The sequence below is a fragment of the Battus philenor genome, unplaced genomic scaffold (genome assembly GCF_028537555.1).
Source record: "Battus philenor isolate CCGP_79_NKW_IND1 unplaced genomic scaffold, ilBatPhil1.0.hap1 SCAF_12, whole genome shotgun sequence".
In the NCBI taxonomy this organism is placed as follows: Eukaryota; Metazoa; Arthropoda; class Insecta; order Lepidoptera; family Papilionidae; genus Battus; species Battus philenor.
In genome coordinates, this window is record NW_027181674.1 from 637,422 (window position 1) to 656,993 (window position 19,572).

General features: G+C 33.7%; 2 protein-coding genes across 2 annotated transcripts; one reads left to right on the forward strand and one right to left on the reverse strand.

The window, feature by feature from the left end:
* The first annotated feature begins 365 nt into the window (after positions 1-365).
* On the forward strand, positions 366-8,290 carry Caf1-105 (chromatin assembly factor 1, p105 subunit). Its single transcript, XM_068776506.1, has 8 exons — positions 366-633; positions 710-940; positions 2,177-2,385; positions 3,374-3,643; positions 3,941-4,147; positions 4,374-4,504; positions 5,874-6,331; positions 8,180-8,290. Exons 1-8 carry the CDS (start codon positions 505-507, stop codon positions 8,288-8,290), a joined length of 1,746 nt encoding a protein of 581 aa, XP_068632607.1. The 5' UTR covers positions 366-504.
* Positions 8,291-16,109: 7,819 nt separating this feature from the next.
* Positions 16,110-19,235, reverse strand: Prx5 (Peroxiredoxin 5). Its single transcript, XM_068776414.1, has 3 exons — positions 19,091-19,235; positions 18,750-19,016; positions 16,110-16,802 (listed from the first exon to the last, which is right to left on the reverse strand). Exons 1-3 carry the CDS (start codon positions 19,184-19,186, stop codon positions 16,605-16,607), a joined length of 561 nt encoding a protein of 186 aa, XP_068632515.1. The 5' UTR covers positions 19,187-19,235; the 3' UTR covers positions 16,110-16,604.
* Between the last annotated feature and the right edge of the window lie 337 nt (positions 19,236-19,572).

Consider the following 19,572-nt stretch of genomic DNA (forward strand, 5'->3'; position numbering starts at 1 on the left):
GTGTTGCTAGTCTAAAAAACAGTAATTCATACAATTTTATATTTTACTAATAATAAAAATTTTAAAATAAAAATTATATTTAAAATTTATATAAATTATTGGTACATTTTAATAGTAAATAAAATAAAACGAATTCCAAGCTTTGTTTGAATTTAATTGATTAAAAATACATTTTTAACACAGTTAAGTATTTAACTAAGTAAAATCACCCAAGAAGTTTAGAAGGTAATTAAAGCCATTGTTAATTTTAAAATTATGCTAATCCTATATTTCTGTCTTTAAAGCATAAATACAAAACTACAGTTATGATAGAATCGTGTCAAATGAAGTGTCAAAATAAATTCGCGCCTAAAAGCCAAAACAAACTTGACTAAACCGTTTATTTATTTGTGATATTAATTCTGCTTAATTAGTTTAGTGCATATAATATACTCAAATGATATATTAAATTGATTATAAAATAAAGATCTAAATAGTATTATTCATATAGATTAAGTATTGAATATGAAGTTCTCGATCCCTGAAATATCATGGCACAATAGGGATCCTGTGTTAAGTGTCGATATTCAACCTAAATGCGAACCGAATGGACCTCTACGACTTGCTACTGGAGGGACAGATACTCATGTTTTGGTAAGCTTAACTATAAAATTAACTTTTCAATTAAAAAAAATCGAAGTTAATCACTATGATGGTATTAATATCGTAGATATGGTATATTTCAATAACCGACACTGGCTGCGTGAAACTAGAGGTGGCTGCGGACTTGACACGTCACCAGAAAGCTGTGAATGTAGTTCGATGGTCTCCAGATGGCAAGCTTCTAGCATCAGGTGATGATGAGTCGATTATTTTCGTATGGAAACAGAAGACTGAAGAACCAGCATCGGTCCAAGAACAGACTGAGGAACAGTATAAAGAAACATGGGTTATTCATAAAGTAAGCATATTATATTATTTTATAAGTTTGTTATTTTTACATAAAGCCAATTTATCCTTTTTGGTATGCAAATTTCAATTTATCTGCTAAAAAATCCAAGTTTATATTAAAGGAAGATTGATAGATATGGCAGATTTTTAATTAAAAATTAAATAGGGAATAAAAATGCCTGGGATTAATATTATGTTGATTTTCACTTGACAAATGGATGATTTAAAACTAGAAAAAATAGTAAAATTGGCATTAAAAAAGTAACAGACCTCCCCCAAAGATATTTATTTGAGTTCTCAAGTCATGATATAGACAGACATTTGGAGCTCCCACTATTGACTTGTCTCAGCGGACTGGTTTCTGCAACTAAGCAGCAATGTGCTTGTTTTGTGTGGTGGTTGGTCTTAATCAAACCAACCCAACTCCTCGAGAAATCCCAACAGACCCTTGAGCTCCCAATATCTGAACTATGTGAATAAACCCAGTTTTAGATGATACTAGGTCAATTCTGGTGTTGACACTTTATTTAAATTAGATCATAAAATTGAACAAGATCTTATGTCTACTATGTTATGTATGTATTATGTTATTTATTATATTATGTTAATATTATGTTATCTAAGAATTCCAAGCAAATTATTAATATTCATTTAATGCAGTATATAAAACCAGAATTTATATATGAATCTTAAAAATGGCTCCTCTGGAGTGTACATTTTGATTTTCTAAATTATTTATGTTCATACCAAACTATGATTAAATAAACTAGATATTTAATGGAATCAGGCATTACCTCGCGGAAGTCCATCCTAAGTAAGAAAAGGACCAATATTTAGCTATTTCTCTTTTTTCTCTGCCTGAGACTCTATAACTCTGTGTTTGGCACTAATCAGTGTAACATAACTCCTGAAGATGCCCCATGGAGTGGTAAAACACGTGTTGAGTAATTTGGCGGTGGCGGTTGTGGGATTAGCATTGTTTGCCGCATACTCATTTATCAGCAGGCTGGCGAGCGGTGCACTTTATTGCACGACTACCACTGCATGTGCGGAAGTGGCTAAATATTGGTCCTTTTCTTACTTAAATAAACTAGGCAAGATAACATCCAATTTATATTAGAACCATCATCAAAGTCGTAAGATATCCACAACTGGACATAACCCTGCTCCAAAGATTTTTAATATTACTGATGGAATATAGCCTGCATCCCGTATCTTCTAATAACCTTAACCATAACCAATGTAGACTCTACGGGGACATATGGAGGATGTACTGGATATCAGCTGGAGTGCAGACTCGGCACATCTGGCTTCAGGATCAGTGGACAATAAGCTGCTAATGTGGGATGTGATGCGTGGCCGCTATACCTGTATATTAGCCGATCACAAAGGTTTTGTACAGGGAGTTTCTTGGGACCCCAGAGGGCAATATGTTGCATCTGCCAGTAGCGACAGGTATTTTTTTTTATATTAATCCTCTATGAAGTTTTTTCAATAGATTTCTTATGTTCTTATCTTTTTGTATCTAAACTATATTTATATAGTAAAAAAGTAATACATTGGAAGCAATTGTTTGCCAGAACAATGACCAATGATGTTAGTATAATAATTTAAGGGACTTTAAATAGTGCTCCTCCTTTAGTAAAGGGAGTCCGTTCATGACAGCATCATAGCTAAGTTGCAGTTCAGTCTCTAATCAGTCTTAATTGATGATTTACTCCTGAGTGATCTTTCTTTGCAATAGATATTATATTTATTTTAATGCTGTGCTGTTTTCATTTTTAAGATTTCTTTCTTACCTCCGAACAGATTGTTCTCTTTAATTTCATAATATAAGTATTGAAGGGTATGGCATAAATCTATGTCAAGCTATAAATGGTAAAGCAGATATTGGCTAAAACTACAAAAGAAAATTCATTATGTCAGTCAATAGGTGCTCATTGCAAGGCATAGGCTTGCTTGGTTTCGGTTGATGTTGATGCTGTAACCCTGGTAGCTTTTACAGCTTCATTGGAACTGAGTTTACGGAGCAGAAGGGTCCGTGAACATGACAAGCTGGACAGATGCATTTCAGTTGTATGATATGTTCGCACATAGTAATAGCTCTACCCGCATAGAGCTGTATAATATTTATGTTGTATATATGTGGCTTGGGATGGCAGCATGGACCACAGGCGAGCCAAGGAAGGATCCCGATTCAACTTCTGTTCGCGGTTAGGGAACGTGTGGCCGCCCCCTAAGAAGGGTGGTGTGTAAGAAGGTGTTGTGGTAAGGCATAAGCCTACCCCAAAGATTGCTATGACTACCAAGGATTCTTGTCATTTAAATATATGTTTATTGAATAATAAGATTTTTTGTTCCATTTATTTTTAATATGAGTTTTGAATTTTGAAATGTAAACAATCTGGTGATGTTAAATATTCTTTATTTATCATAATTTCAGAACATTCCGGACATTTGACGTAGCTTCCAAGAAGGTAGTGTCGCGGAGTAGCAAGGCAGTGCTGCCGTTCCCTCAAGACCATCCACTGCACGAGACGAAGGTGCGGCTGTACCACGACGACACGCTGCAGACTTTCTATCGCAGACTCCAGTTCAGTCCGGATGGATTGCTGATAGCCGTGCCTGCAGGCCGGATAGAACCTGAGCAAGCCAAGACGGATGTTAAAACCATCAATGCTGTGTATATATACACACGATACTCCTTGAAAGTGTATGTTTGTTTTCTCATTTAAATATATATATGTATATATAGTGGGGGGCCTAATCATGTCGCGTCTACGGGCTCGTGGTCGACATTCAAGAACCTTACCTTACCAGTCACACCAAGAACTTTACCAGCGATGTCCCACCTACATCAAGCAAGCAATTCTTTGACCTATGTCGTTGACTTTTGATCTTCTGTGGTGGTCTCACCCATCATATATGTTATCACCAGCACCACACATCCTTCATCAGACATTGCAGTACTTATATGTTGGGATGTTATACAGTATATTTATTTTCACAGGCCAGCGTGCGTAGTGCCATGTGGTGAGCCTGCACTGGCGGTGCGCTGGGCGCCGTTGCGATTGGCGCCGAGAGCCCTAGGCCCTCGCCCCGCCATCCCGACGCCAGCTCGTCAGATACTAGCAGTCGCCACCAAGCGTTCAGTGCTCCTGTACGACACGCAGCAGAAAACTCCTGTGGCCCTTATCTCTAATATACATTACACAAGGTGAATATCTAAAATAACTTAAAGATGGACTTGTCATTGTGGTGATTTATGGGGAAGGCTTAGTGGGCATTTACTAATACATGACTGACAATTGTATTATACTTACCAGAACTTGATAAATGTAGACTCTTTGCTATGTCTGTGTGTGTGTGTTGTCAGATGATGGTGGATGCAGGGCCCATGTCCAACAGTGGATGTTAAACAATGAGCTGGTTTACATTTGCAGACTGACAGACCTGACTTGGTCTCCGGACGGTAGAGTGCTGGTGGCTTCCAGCACGGACGGCTTCTGCTCCGTCATCACATTCAGCGAGGGTGAGCTCGGGGAGCCGATGACTGAGGATTCTGATCAACCAGGTACAGCATCTCCCAGCTTATGGATTAACTTAGAAATAAGAGAAGAAATCTACGGAGAAGGAGAGAAAAGAGCTCTGCCAAAGTAAATACATATATATCTATATCCTGGTTATACATTGCGATGAAGTCGAGTATCTTCATTATTTCAGCCGATAGAGGTCCACTGCTGGGCACTGTCATTTCCATCCGGTGTTCTTCGAAGACAAGGTCATCTATGACCTTAGTTCACAGACAAATCATTCAAGAATTCTATTTCAATTTTTTTTTCGTTTTGATGCTAAATTCGGTCATATTTTGGTTAACATACTCTTCGCATTTTTGCCATTTGTGTTCGTCTTCGAATCTCGCACCCTTCTTGATCATGGACAACAGATATATGATCTCCTTACCTATCCTTAGCACACAGAAAAGCAGGTTATAGAGACCCTAGGCAACTCAACGAATCCTTCTCCAAGGTTTTCTAGGAAGGGTGCCATCTTCTTCACCAACGAAGATAAAGGACCAAGAAGTAGAAGAGAGGTAGATAGAAAATACTTACCAATGTAAAAAAAAATGTTATTTGGTATACTTAAAAACATTATGTCGTCAAAATGTATCAAAATAAAAGATAATAAAAGATATTAAATTCAGTGTATTAAAAATAATACTTATATAGGTAATTATTAAAAAAAACGTTAAAATAGCTTAGAAACAAGAACTTTGTATGATGGGTCAATTAAATGATTATTCATGCTATATTCGGATGATTATTTTTTACGCTAAATTCAGGTGACTATTTTACCGTCTAAATTCAGATGACTATTTTACCGCCTAAATTCAGATGACTATGTTACCGGTTCGATACAGTTGAGTATTTTACCTGTTCAATTCAGATGACTATTTTACTGGGTCAAATCAGTTGACTATTTTACCGCCTTAATTGAAATTACTATTTTTCCCATTATATTTCGATGATTATTTTTCCCGGCTATCATATACCGATTATTATTTTTGCCAACTAAATTAGGATGATTATTTTTCCGGCTATACTCAAATGACCATTATCTCGGGCTATAATTCTGATATGGAACGATTTTCAGACCACAATAACTTTTTAAAAAAAAAATATTGTAGTCTAAAATTCGTAATAATCCCATAAAACTGGCATAAACTCTAAAAGTATAAATCACTTTCATAATCCCTGTTAAAAACATACTCCTCTTGAAATTGTTCTGGAGATTTTTTTTTAATTTTCACTTAGCTAATGCTAATTATTAATAATAATTCAAATTCGCCATCGTACCTGTACAATATTATCTTGAGAATGTATCCGAGTAATAATTTCAACAAATCATATAGACATTGTAATAAAATATTAATAATTTTACAGAACCAATGGACATACAGACAGACGACCAGCAGATTAAAGATACAAAATCTGAAGAAATTAAAGAATCTAAAAACACAAGCATATCGAAGATAGATTCCTTCATTAAATTCAAAGCCCCTGCGGATTCACCTAAGAAACAAGCAATAGAAAAGACACAGCAGAAAACACCAGTAAAGATAGACGTCTTGGTTGAAACCGCTATGTCCTCCTGGTCAGATAACTCCAACAACGAAATCATCAAGCCCAAGGATAGTGGAGCTATGGCTGATTCTGAAAAAGACGAGGTCATGGTCATAGAAGACAGCGAGGATATGAAACTAGTCTACGAGGATACTCAGGGCAAGTCAGAGAGTCCTGAAACTAAGTCACCGGACAAAAAACAAGTCTCCCCAAAATTAACAAACACACCGACAAGTTCTACCAAGCGCAATGAGAATAGCTTCCTGAAACAAGCAAAGGTATGTTCCTAATACATTTATACAGGGTGTTCTTACAACACTGAGTAATTTGTTTACAACATATGACAAATTTCACAAATAAGAATGAAAACTGCTGCTTTATACAAGGTGTATTCTTTATGAAGTATATTTTTTATTTTGCATCTTTATTTATATTGTTTGATTTACTTTATTGTATTTCTTTTAAATATCAGGGAACACAGCTATTTTTCTTCACAGTAATCTTCCTGAAACAAGCGAAGATTAATTCCAAGTTCTTAATACAGAATGTGTAATAAAGCAACACATTTAAGTTTTTTCAATTATTTTTCTGAAGTTAACCACTATGGGTTATATATAACGTTTGATATAATTTTTTTGTATTTCTTTTAGATTTCAAATTCAAAATATCTTTATTGGAAAAGACATTTACAGACGTTTTTTAATCGTTAATTATTTTAAAATTATAAGTTGTAAGTTACCACCAGCTTGAAAAGGTGATCTGTTAACAGCTGGCCAATACTCAACAGTGGCTCTTTTTAAATGAAATTTATTAATTTTTCATGTATATATTATAATATCAACCATGTAAATGAGGCGACAAACCAACTTCCACAAATTTTGATCAACTAAAAACTCTTGAATGATACAATAATATTTATTTAATGTATTACTAAAGATTAAAAATAAATCAAATACAAAGATAAGTAATATGTTTAATGATGAACTATTGTTCATCATTAAACATATTATATTATAATATTTAAACATATCTATTGATAATATTTAAACATATATATTACGTACATATTTATTATATATACTAGCTGCTCTCTGTCCTGTTCACTAATTTTATAAACATCTCTCTTCATGCAAGGAGTGCATGGAAGAATTTCTTGAAATACATTCTTAGCTGACTTCTATTCAACGAAAAGAATATTGCTACCAAATTTCAAGTCTCTTAGTCTTATGGCTATATGTATAAGTCTTGATGAGTAATATGTAGAAATCTTTTATACAAGTGATTGGTTATAAGTGTGAAAGTAATAAAGCTTATATACACCTGTTTTAAACCAACCTTTATAAAGTGATCACTTTGAAATAAGTCACATTATTTTTTTTTCTTTTGGAATGTGACTGGCCAATAACTTCTGGCAGTACAGAGAGTTCAAGGACAGATAGTAAACAATAAATAATTTTAATATACTCATATAGTAATTTGGAAATTGATTTATTTGTGAAACCATTCATTTTTATATAGGGTGTACTACATATAAATTTACAGCAAATAAGCTAAACATTCACCCCTTTGAATCTTTCTCATTTATACCAATCACCTGTATATTGTAATACTAACTGTCCTTTCGACTTCGTCCATGTGGAATTTTACTAAAAAACATCAATTTTTTTTCGTTTAAGAAATTTTCTGAAATAAAAGTAGCCTTAGTTACTCCTTATTACATTAGCTACCTGCTAGTGTAAGTTCCTCCAGAATATATCCAGAAATTAAAAAAAATTTACACAGAATTATTTAAAAAATTTGTATTTATAATTTTTTAATGGAATCAGGCGTTATTTTTGCAGAAGTCCATCCTAAGTAACCAAAGGACCAATATTTAGCCACTACCGCACATGCAGTGGTAGTCATGCAACAAAGTGCACCGCCCGCCAGCCCGCTGATAAATGCGTATGCGGCAAACAATGCGAAACACAACCGCGACCGTATATATATATATATATATATATATATATATATATATATATATATATAGACATGTAGTAAAAAGCTATTATTTTAGTATTAAAAACGGATACAAATGAAGGATAAATATTATTTAAATGTGTAGATATATCTTTTAATATTTATAGGTGACGGATATAAAAATGCCTGTGCCCGTGAAATCGATACAAAGCCCTAAGGCTCCTCGCCGAGTGTCTTTCGTGACGCTGTCCAGCCCTAAGAACAAGAAGAAATGTTAATATTAATAAATAATCCTTTTATTACGTTTTTCATTCTACCTTAGTTTCCGGTCTAGAATATTATATATTGCAAATGTCAAGATAAGCTGACCCGGAGAGATTACAACATTATTGTTCACAGGCTGGAGATCCCTCATCCTACTACCAATTGGTAAGGCCAGACCTCATATAGGAGTGGTCAACGCAGTGAGCGATATACTAGCCATGAGCTTGCTCCAGCTGTCGCGACCCCGACTGCGCCTGATGGCAGGAATCTTAATCAGTCTTGGTCTTTTTAACAGACATCTGCTTACATTAGGACAGGGTGTGCCTGGTAAAGGACGAGACTGCTGCCCACGTACTATTTCAGTGTACGAGGGTAGCAGATAGATCACCGATGTGCGTTGTCATACGTTGTTGAGATAGCCAAAAGTCGAACTTAATGGTTTGACAATTTTTTGGTGAGAATCGCCAAGATTTGGAACGACCCATCTAGGTCAATTTTTCTGATGAGTTGAACTTTGAAGCCTTTAAGAGTAGAGTGAACAGGTTTCTTTTGGATGGGCGTGTACCATCTTCATCTACACTTTCCATCAGGTGAGATGGAAGACAAATGCCTTTTCCATTACAACTTTAAAAGGTGCCTCAGCGAGTACACCAGCGACATCGAATCTGCTGGGATTATTCAGAGTCGGGTAGGCTTTAGTAAAGCTATTATATAATTAAAATTCAAATAGGCATTAAGCTAACAATAAGCTACCACCAGTTCGGAACGCTGATCTGGTAAAAGCCGTCCAGAGACTCAACAGTTGCTCTTAAATACATTTAGCAATTCATTAGGCATAAGTTTTGTTACGAATAAAATATCCGATAATTTCTAAAAAAAAAAAAAATTTATGTTAGTTGTATATGTGATTATGGAGAGTAAAAACTATGTGATATGTTAACGTATTAAACTAGTTATTCAAATTGTCCACCATTAGCTTTAACGCACGCTTTTAAACGGCCGGGCCATTCGTCGACGGATGACCCGACCCTTATGGGATTTCATGAATTTTTTCCTTGACTGCATAACGATGTGGTTTGTTTGAATAGACCGTGGGCGACCGGATTTCTCACGGTCATCAACAGACATTGTTTCAGTGTACCTTTTGATGGTACGATACACAAACATTCGGCTAATCCCTAGCTTTTCACTGTATCAAAAATGTCTGCTAGCTCCTTACCTACTTTGTACAATGCAATTATTGCATTCCTATTCTCTTTAGTGGTCCACAGCATTCTCAAAAGAAATAATTTCTAAACAAAATACATACATGGCGGGAAAGACGTCTATTTTTTGTCGTAGAAGCTAACGTTCGAAATTCAAATTAATGTTTTTTTTTTTAATGTATGTAAATAGCCTGTAACAGAATTTATTGCTAGACTAGGTAATATCAATCGTGTATTATATTATAATATTCCATGTAATTGGATCGACTAAAAACTCGAATGCTATAATAAGATATATTTAATAATATACTCTTAATTTAGATTTAAAACTGAAAATAAAGGTCTAAGATATCTTGAGGAATTTTAATGCGCGTACACTCAGACCCATGAAAGATTTGTTAACTTCGTGAAAATGAAATTACGCTTTACGATTTTATTTTATTTTTATTTATCAAGTGTCAAAGATTTCAAATTATGGCGCATAAATAATATTTGTTATTAAAATATATCACAAGAAAACCGTTAGAATACTAATTTTATTAAAAATATTTCTCATGGTACCTAGTTTTTAGGTTATTAAAGGCAAAGAAAGAAAATTGATAATATTAATAGTCGACTAAAAATGTACTGTGATTTACATAATAAGGAAATAAAATAATATTAAACTAAGGCAAATAAACCATTAAAACAAAAGAGGAATTCATTAAACATTTCTAAGTCGTCCGGGACGGAAATTTGCTCATATAGGCGGACAGCACAGATATGTATTGATTTTTTATTTATACTTCTATGTACATCTTGAGTACTTGTGTGTGTGTTCGTGTTCATGTGATGCTCCCTATCTTCATGTCCTTCGTGTTAAGGATGGGCAAAACAAATATGTAACTTATCGATATTTTCATACGAAAAACGCAGAGCATAAAATATCGATACTTTTACTTTCAGGAGAGAGATTTCAAAACAATTTTTGTAAGGTATTATTATTAGTTATGTTTATTAGTGAAATAAATATTTTAGAACAATAAACATAAAATGATTTGTCAGGTTTCTTAGTCAAATCAATGTACGGGAGGCTGAGAGAAAATAATCCGTACTCGACGATTCATAATTAGAACGACTAGTAGACATGTCTTAGAAGTAAGATGGGTCTGTAATTCTTCATCAAGGTATTATCACCTTTTTGGAGAATAGCACCACCACTCCTATTCCATGTCTATAGCGTCTTGCCTTCGTGGAAGGCATTAAACAACTTCTGAAGGCGTTTCAAGAATTTTCATCCACCTGATATTAGAAGCTCACCTCCATCGATTCTCCTGGCCCCTTGTTCTTTATCCATTTGAAGGCCATATTCATCTCGAAAAAATGGTGTCAGGAAGATTTTAGGCATTCTTTGAGTTTATCTAGTTTGCAGGTTTTTACCCAGATTAGATTGTTTAGACCAGTGTTCCCAAACGTGGGGCCCACGAGGGAGCAATTTAATTTATAAGCTAGGCAATTTGAAACTGGACACGATATCAGTTTAACTCTTTCGTTTTAATATAAAAATTATGTGTTATTAAAGGTTGATATATACTGGTTTAGACAATCAAAAATATACCATCGCTGTACAAATGAATAAAACTATCAAGTATTGATTTCCACTTAAATACTTGATCAAGTACGACATTGGCTTAAAAAGCGATCCGTAAATAATTCAAGGTTATATTGACATAAAACAGACTACGTTTTTTTAATGTTTTTTTGTTTTTATAAAAACATGAACTTATCCTCTCCTTGTCTTGATAAATATAATTAATTCGTTTCAATAATATTACTTTAGTAGTAGAAAGAGGTTTTATAACCTAAATAAAAGGCTGTTCTTTACGGAACGCCATTACGATAATGTTTGTGTTCGTCAAAATTGCATGACTATTTATACTCCTGCAGGAATATGATGTGTGCTATTTTTATCTGAATAGAGACCTCAAGAAACTAGACCACCTTCTGAATAAATGCTAACTTATTTTCAATCTCCGCAAATTTGATCATATCTTCGTATCGGTATCACCTAAAATGGCTGCCTATGAGACAGCGCTGTTTTTTGCGTGTACTATCTATACTTTTCTCCAATCTGCTAAGTAGGACATCTAAATTCCAGTTCGTAGCCAATATACACAGAAATACACTTCGCTCCTCGAGCAATCGCCTACCTAGATACCCCCCCCCCCCATAATATCGACTATACCCACTCTTTCGCAATACAATCTATTCTTCCTAGAACGCGCTCACCCTTGGTATTAGGATGATCAGGAATCGTTATGCGTTGAAAGCTGTCGCTTGACAAGTTGACGGAATCATCACAATAATTGGATTTTGTTATTTATCATATTTATATAAACTGTATATATATTAAATTGTTTCAATATACATTATGGTATATAATTTATAAATAGTAGAATATAATAAAACATTAATATATTTACGTGTTTTTTTATCTTAGTAATTATTTCTAATCTAGATTTTTTATTTTTTTTTTGTTTTTATGATACCATCTTGTTTTACCTACCTTCATTAATTTATCTGTGCACCGCCTAAACAGGTTAATTTGGGGTAAATATTCGCCATTATACATAAACTGTATAAGGTTTAAATAATTATATATAAATAATATTAGGAAACTTCCCACAGTTCCGCGAAGCATACGTTAGTCCGTGTCAATGTTTTGTAAGCGTCTGTGGTTAGCGGAATTATAAAGGTTCATGTGACAGCCATAGTTTTTTTAAAAAAAATATTATACTCAAGAACCCATAATTTATAAAAAAAAAACCAAAATGTTCATATCTTATCATTCAGAAGACGATGGAAGTATTGGTGATATAATATTATCGTATCAGATATAAATTAGTCCATCTACAAAATCTGCAAATCATCCTGTTATCACTACACGTTTTTCGTGTTCAGATAAAAAAAATCAAATATCACACAAGCATTACAGACAACGATTTTAATATATGTGTATTCCAGTCATGTTTTTTTTTTATTTATTCAACATTTGCTATTTTAAATATGAGATTAATAATAAATTTACATATTTCACCAAATATATATATAATGTCAGAATTTTTTTAACATATCTGTTATTAAATTACCGAAGCATTCATAAAACCATAAAAAATATGTCCGATGATCACGACCATAATAACCAAAGGCGTTTTATTTTATAGGTTAGAAAAAATTATCAATTATAAATATTATGATTTAGGAGACAAACATGCCGTGGCGATTTATACATGGAAAATAGATTTATAGCAGGTTCTTCTTGAAAGAATCAAATTTCCGAACCGGTCAGAAGTAGTACATGAAGAAACTTGGGATAAATATAATTATGTATACATATTTATATGTACATTAAATCAATGTCTTGACCAGGGATAAGCAACACGCGGCCCATTAAACACCTTTATGCGGCCCGCCACTCATTCCTTGACCACCCACCATATTCTCCGGACTTAGCCCCAAGTGATTTTCACTTATTTCCAAAATTAAAAGAGGAAATTCGTGGAACAAAATTTCACGATAATGACGCGGTTATAGCTGCCGTAGAGGACTTTTTCGAGAGTCAAGAAAATAATTTTTTTTCACAAGGAATAAGGAAGTTAGAAACGCGTTATTCTAAATGCATTGCATTGGAGGGAGATTATGTAGAAAAATAAAATATTATTATTTAAATCTTTGCATTTTTTAATATTGATTCCAAGAATTTTTTGATTCACCCTCGTATAGTTATAGAATAATTTATAAGAATTATATATAATAGTGGTACATACTAAACCGAAATAATTTGTTTCTGACAAGTAACTTGTCGGTGACGTGTTCAAATATGCAATACGTTGAATTTTTTTATGAAAATCTTTAAAAAATTACATTTTCGTTCATAAAACTAGTTGATCCCACAAACAAATAAAAAAAAGGTTGATCGTAGAGGAGTAAAAATTGGGTTTATATGTATTTTTGTATGCTATATCATAAAAAAATAAAAACAAAAAATAATGTCTACAAATTAAAAAAATAATTAAGAGGTGGACCACCCTTAACATTTAGGGAAATGAAAAAAAGACGATGTCCGATTCTCCACTCTGGCCGATATGCGCGCTATAAGCCGATATAAGATTCACGAAAATCGGTCGAGCCGTTTCGGAGGAGTTGAATCACGCACACCGTGACACGATTATTTTATATATTAGATTACGTCAATTATTAACAAGTGCTACTTTGTGGGACCCGCCGAACAATTTTAAATTGGCCCGTCGTTAATATATATATATATATATATATATATATATATATATACATACATATATGTATATATATACATATGTATGTATGTATATACATACATATATATTTTAAAAAATTCAAAGTGCGCAGTAGTTTTAAATTGTTCACTTTTAAGATAACTCTTAAGTTATCAAAATGATTAATAGCAAACAAAATAAGTCCGCCATTATGTTTTAATGTGATTTAAAATTCGAAATTCGAACGTGGTCTCCCACTTTTAGCAGGGCCTTATTGGCAAGCTCAGTTCGCTAAACGTTCCATGGAGCGGGCTATGCGCGTATTTTCACTACTAGATGGATTTAGAAATGAGATCCTCAAAAGTAACCTACTTGGCTTAAAGTACTGGTAAGTGGGAGCATCAGTATTCAGGGCACATAGATGGCTGCTGGAGCCTTGAGGTTCTGGAGTGGAGACCAGGGACCGGTAATCGCAGCTAAGAAAGTCCGCCTAGAAGATGGACGACAATCTTGAGATCATTGGAAGACGCTGGCTGTGTGCCGTTCCCACCCGGTCCTATTGGAAATCTATAGTAGAGGCCTACGTGTGAAATGACGATATTTATCATTTAAAATTTGTATGCGATGTCGTGATGATCAACTATCCAATATAACTTTATAATTGCTAAAATAAGTCTAGCATAACAGATAAATAAAACGACATGACTATCGGCCTATTACAATCTGACTTTATAAATATCAAAGCTGCGTTGTCATCACAGACTGTGATGAGAGATATATTTAATTTTGGCATTTAAAACATTGTATAATATAATGGCGGAGTTAATACATTAGGGACATATAGGGATGCTCTATCAGTCAACACAGAGTAAAAACCGGTAAAAAAAAATAATTCTATAATATGCCTAGTCAAATATTAATTTATTTAAACACTTCTTATACAATTTATATATAATGACGAAAGTACTCTACCGCTTAAACGCTTAGGCGTAGTTACAAAAAAATATTACAACCTACACTTAAATCGACAATACGCCATTTTTTCTGACAATAGTTCTTAAACTTTCTTTTTAAAAGTATATCTTTGCTTGATTTAATTTCAAGATGGAATTCAGTTCAAAGGCCACTCGCCAATGACGTCTTTTTGAAGTGACGCTGTCGTGCGTTTAGTTAACGCGTGTTAGTCGCATTTGTAACGCGCTACTGTGACGGGGAGACGACGGAGGGAGGGTGGCGCGACTGAATCGTGTCTTTATCGACGGAGGCGCGCGACGACGTCGCTACAAAAAACCAATGACAAGCGGCTAAATTAGGACATTTTTAACGGGCATAGAATAATGATCATGACATCGGATTTCTTGGGATTGAATAGTAAAAGATTATTTAATGTCTGTATATTTAAATCATGATTTGAGCAAAGTAATTTTGACTTAACACAATATTTAATATAAAATAAATAATTTTTGTCGAGAAATGTTTACTTATATAAAACAATAGAAGTATAGATAGAAACGGCGCTGTACAAAATAGGCCAGGACGATAGTTAAATCAGGATAAATTATTTTTAACCTAGCCATTTTAAAAATACGTCCGAATTTTTTATTTTTCTCCACCATCATTTCACCTGTAGAATTTCCAGTAGTACCCGATGTAAGCGGCCTGCATAATGCGTCTTCCTACGACCTCATAACAAGAACCTTGGTCTTCTTTATCAAGAATCAATTTTGTAAACTACTAGATAATGCTGATTTCAAAACTGACTTTTATGTTATTTATCGAGCTAAACTCTATTTTATTATATTTATCGACATGACCTTCATTTGTATCAAAGTAAGTTAACCGATGATAACATACGGATCAGATACGTGGTCGTTTACGGTGGACCTGTACCTTATAAGGTTCAAGGTAACCCAGAGAATGAGGAGATCTACAGAAGATCCAAAGTCACCGACGTAGTTCAAAGAATTGCTCTTATGAAGTGGCAGTGGGAGGGGACCCATCGCTCTTTCCGATAATAGAAAAGGTTCTTGAATAACGACCATGAACCGATAGACGCGGCATGGGCAGGTCTTTCACCAGGTGATCTGACGACATAGTCAAGATTGCGGAAATTAGCTGGATTCGGGCAGCGTAACACCGGTCATCGTGGCGGTCTCTAGGGTAGGCCTTTGCCTTACAGTTGTCATCTATAGGCTGATGAAATTGACCATGAATAGTTCAAGAACGGCTCTAGCAAAGAACATATTAGACAGAAAGTTGTTATAAAAACAGTAACACAGGTATATCATGCCTTAGCAAAACAAATCATGAACAAAATAATTTCTTAGTATACAGTATGAAATAAAACATATATAGATAATAGATCATTTATTTCACATTCGAAATATCACAAAGAGTGCCATTACAGTCTATAAAGGAGTAAAGCTTAGTGTTTCAATCACAAGTGATACAGAAGATCAGATCTGTGAAATACAAAATATACGATCATACAATTGCATCTCACAAAAATGAAGCATAGACAGAACAATCTATGAAGGTTTAATTTAACATTTTAATGTTGCTAATCTTAACTACATGGATATGTGAAAACAATATTAAAATTTGACTTTGTCAATGTTAAAAATATTTTATGCAAAATTTTATTTACGATAGTGCCTTTAACAACTGAAATTACACAAAACATAATGTACTTTTACAATATATCTTCTATACAGAGTACCTTGTACAGTGTATTAACATTTCAAACAAATAAAACTAGAGTATACAGACTTAAAACTTAAAATTACAAGCAAACATTCAAATCAATACCTAAACTAAAACATGGAACTCAAGTGAACAGCTAATCACATTTACTTTTTATACTTAAGCTTGTCAGCAAGGGAGCAGGACAGGCCAGTGCCATCAGGCTCTACGTTAAGCTCTTCAACCTTGCCATCATTTATTACCATGGAGAAACGCTTGGAACGGAAACCACCAAGCGGAGGTAAGTTGGTGCCCAAATCCAAGGCTTTAATGAAGTTGCCACTAGGGTCAGCCAGCATACGGATCTGGAATAACAAAACACCTTTAATAACAAAACAATAACTCCCAACCATTTCTCTCTGACTCTTCGTCATAACTGAGAGTTGTAGCCAAGCGCATCAGGCTGAACATCATGGTGGTGTGGCACGGTTTTAAATTTATCTCAGTCCAGCCAATAGACAGACAACAATAAAAAAATGTATTTAAACTATTTATCAGCTGTTTAAAGCTCACTGTAAGACATAAGTTGCCCCCGAAGATCAGTCTTGCACTGCTTGCATCCATCAACTTTAACTTTGTCATTGGTGCATCTAGTGGGGGACCTATCCACACCAAATTTACATATTGGAATACATTCTGTATATATATTCACATGCATATAGTAAAACGCAGTAATTTTAAAATTACAAACAGATACTTCAATTTCATTTGTATAGATAATTATTGTTTACTATCTGTCCCTGCAGTCTTTGTACTGCTGAAGATATTGGACTGTCACGTTCCAATAGAAAAAATTTATTAATGTTCCATATTTCAAATGATTGAAAATTTATATTTATAAGCTTTAAAGATTTTTGCTGATAAATATTCTATACCTCTTTTTAAGTATTACACCTACATCACATCACCCTGTATAATAATAACCTTAAAATGGCTCCTGGCAATATCTATCTTTTAATAATTTTATAATATGGAGTTCTTCATTAAATATGAACGTAGTTGTTCAATGCAGTAGGCATTTAAGTAATTACGTATTGAGTGACCTTCATAATACTATCGAATGTGGTTGAAGGTCAAACACATCACAACAAAAACTTTACCAAAGCATTTTATACCTTAAATCCATTGAGTTAATGTTTTATATTGAATGAAAAGGTGTAATAAGAATAAAACTTATATCTTGAATTTATTATAATACACTTTGTGGTAGCTTAAGTGGCGGAAAAAGTGTGATATAGAGACAGAGGGTAGAAAGGAATAAAAAAGGTTGGAGGAGGCTTTTTACAGCTGGTAAATAGAGATGTGTATAAAATAAATAAATCATATATATAAAGCTAATACAGCCTATGTAACATGTTATTAAAAGGCTATAATATATACTGTATTTAAATTAGATTTAACATTTCAGGAAATCATGTCTACTAAGAAATTTTTGGGATATCCATAAAGAAATTTTTGACTAAGAAATCATGGTTGTATCTTCAATAAGTTATCTATGGATGTACCTTACTCTAGGTTTTAGATAATTAGTAAATTTTGTGGGTAATTGTAAATCTTATAATAATACACTCCTACATAATGTTGTCATGTTGTAATAAATTTAAAATCAATAAATAGAGTCATGAAAAAATCAAACTTTAATATGATAGATTTTTTTTGAGATATTTATTATTATTTAGGCTTGGGAATGAAATCCTACCTACTATTGTTAAAGTGACCACAAAAAAACCATCAGAATTAGTTGTGGGCTCTTATAGGAAAGTCCAATCTAATACTAGGTTCCATTAAAATGGGCTTTTATACTTTATGACATACAATGAAGGGGTATTATAAATCAGGGTTTCTCAACCTTTATTGTGCCATTCTCCACCATAAACTTTATACTTCTTACTACCCCAATTGTAACATAGTTAAATTCTATATTAAAGAAAAAGACTTGAATGTGTCCATGTTGAATTGCTACCCTGTGGAATGTGGGCTCTCATGTTAGGAAACAATGATGTAAATGATTATATGTGAATAACATAAGATGAACCTGTCTATTTTCATCTCAGAATTAATGAATACAAATGTGTTTTCTTTACTATCTAAAATTTCTGCTATAAATATGTATCCAAAAACTTTGAAACAATATTTGAAAACAAGTACTTAAATGTTTTTGTTTTTTAATAAGAGATAGCACAATTTATTTGACAGTTTTAAAAGGATGTAACTAAAGCAAAATTAATGAAAATATTACTTTTAAATCTTACCTTTCCCTTGGTGTTATGCTGAGCTCCCCAAGCGGCCATCACGTACGGATCGTTGACCGAAACACACACGATCTCTCCTACACCATCACTCTTCATCTTGTCAGCATTCTGCACGTAGCCCGGCAAATGTGTCTTCGAGCAGCCTGGGGTGAAGGCGCCAGGCACTGCAAACAGTACTACTTTCTTCCCGGATATCAGATCGCATATGTTCACTTTGTTCGCGGGAGAATCTTCGAACAAGTCCACGGATGGAAGGGAGTCGCCGACCTGGGAACAAAGATGTCAAATTAGCCGGCTATTACGTAATTTTACAATTTATAGAGTATTGATGAGACGCTTACCTTGATTGGAGCCATTGCGAGCGGTGAAGTGTGTAACGCGCGCGAGGTTTGCTTCACGAATACCGTGACACCGCGGGTAAGCGCCGTGAAAAACATTTGTACTCAGCCGGTGACTCGGTGCTTTTATTATCAATGACAGTTAAGTATATGGATATTTACTTTATCTATTATCTATAGATTGTATATTGGTGGTTCATATAAAAATACTCTGTGCAAGTCATGTTAGTAATCTAATGTTTTTTGATGGAATCACTGATAAATTAGAGTCACTTATTGATCATAATTTAATAAAATGATACCTTTATTGTTAAATAAATATAGTTACAAACGCCTTTTGGTATTATTTATTAATAACTTTTTTTTGAACCATTTAAAATAAATCAATATAAACATTAAGTTGATGATAAACACATTATAAAAGTAATAAATTTTATTAACTTTTCTTTTGACTTTTCATTATTATTATAGCAAAAAATCTGAAA

What these genes read in the sequence shown, in the direction of transcription:
- Caf1-105 (XM_068776506.1), top strand. Translation starts at nt 505, where the DNA reads ATGAAGTTCTCGATCCCTGAAATATCATGGCACAATAGGGATCCTGTG. An exon ending in GCATCTGCCAGTAGCGACAG is followed by an intron (nt 2,386 to 3,373) that starts GTATTTTTTTTT and finishes TCATAATTTCAG; the next exon opens with AACATTCCGGACATTTGACG. An exon ending in TCTAATATACATTACACAAG is followed by an intron (nt 4,148 to 4,373) that starts GTGAATATCTAA and finishes TTACATTTGCAG; the next exon opens with ACTGACAGACCTGACTTGGT.
- Prx5 (XM_068776414.1), bottom strand. Translation starts at nt 19,186, where the DNA reads ATGTTTTTCACGGCGCTTACCCGCGGTGTCACGGTATTCGTGAAGCAA. An exon ending in TCGCAATGGCTCCAATCAAG is followed by an intron (nt 19,017 to 19,090) that starts GTAAGCGTCTCA and finishes CTTTGTTCCCAG; the next exon opens with GTCGGCGACTCCCTTCCATC. An exon ending in AGCATAACACCAAGGGAAAG is followed by an intron (nt 16,803 to 18,749) that starts GTAAGATTTAAA and finishes TTGTTATTCCAG; the next exon opens with ATCCGTATGCTGGCTGACCC.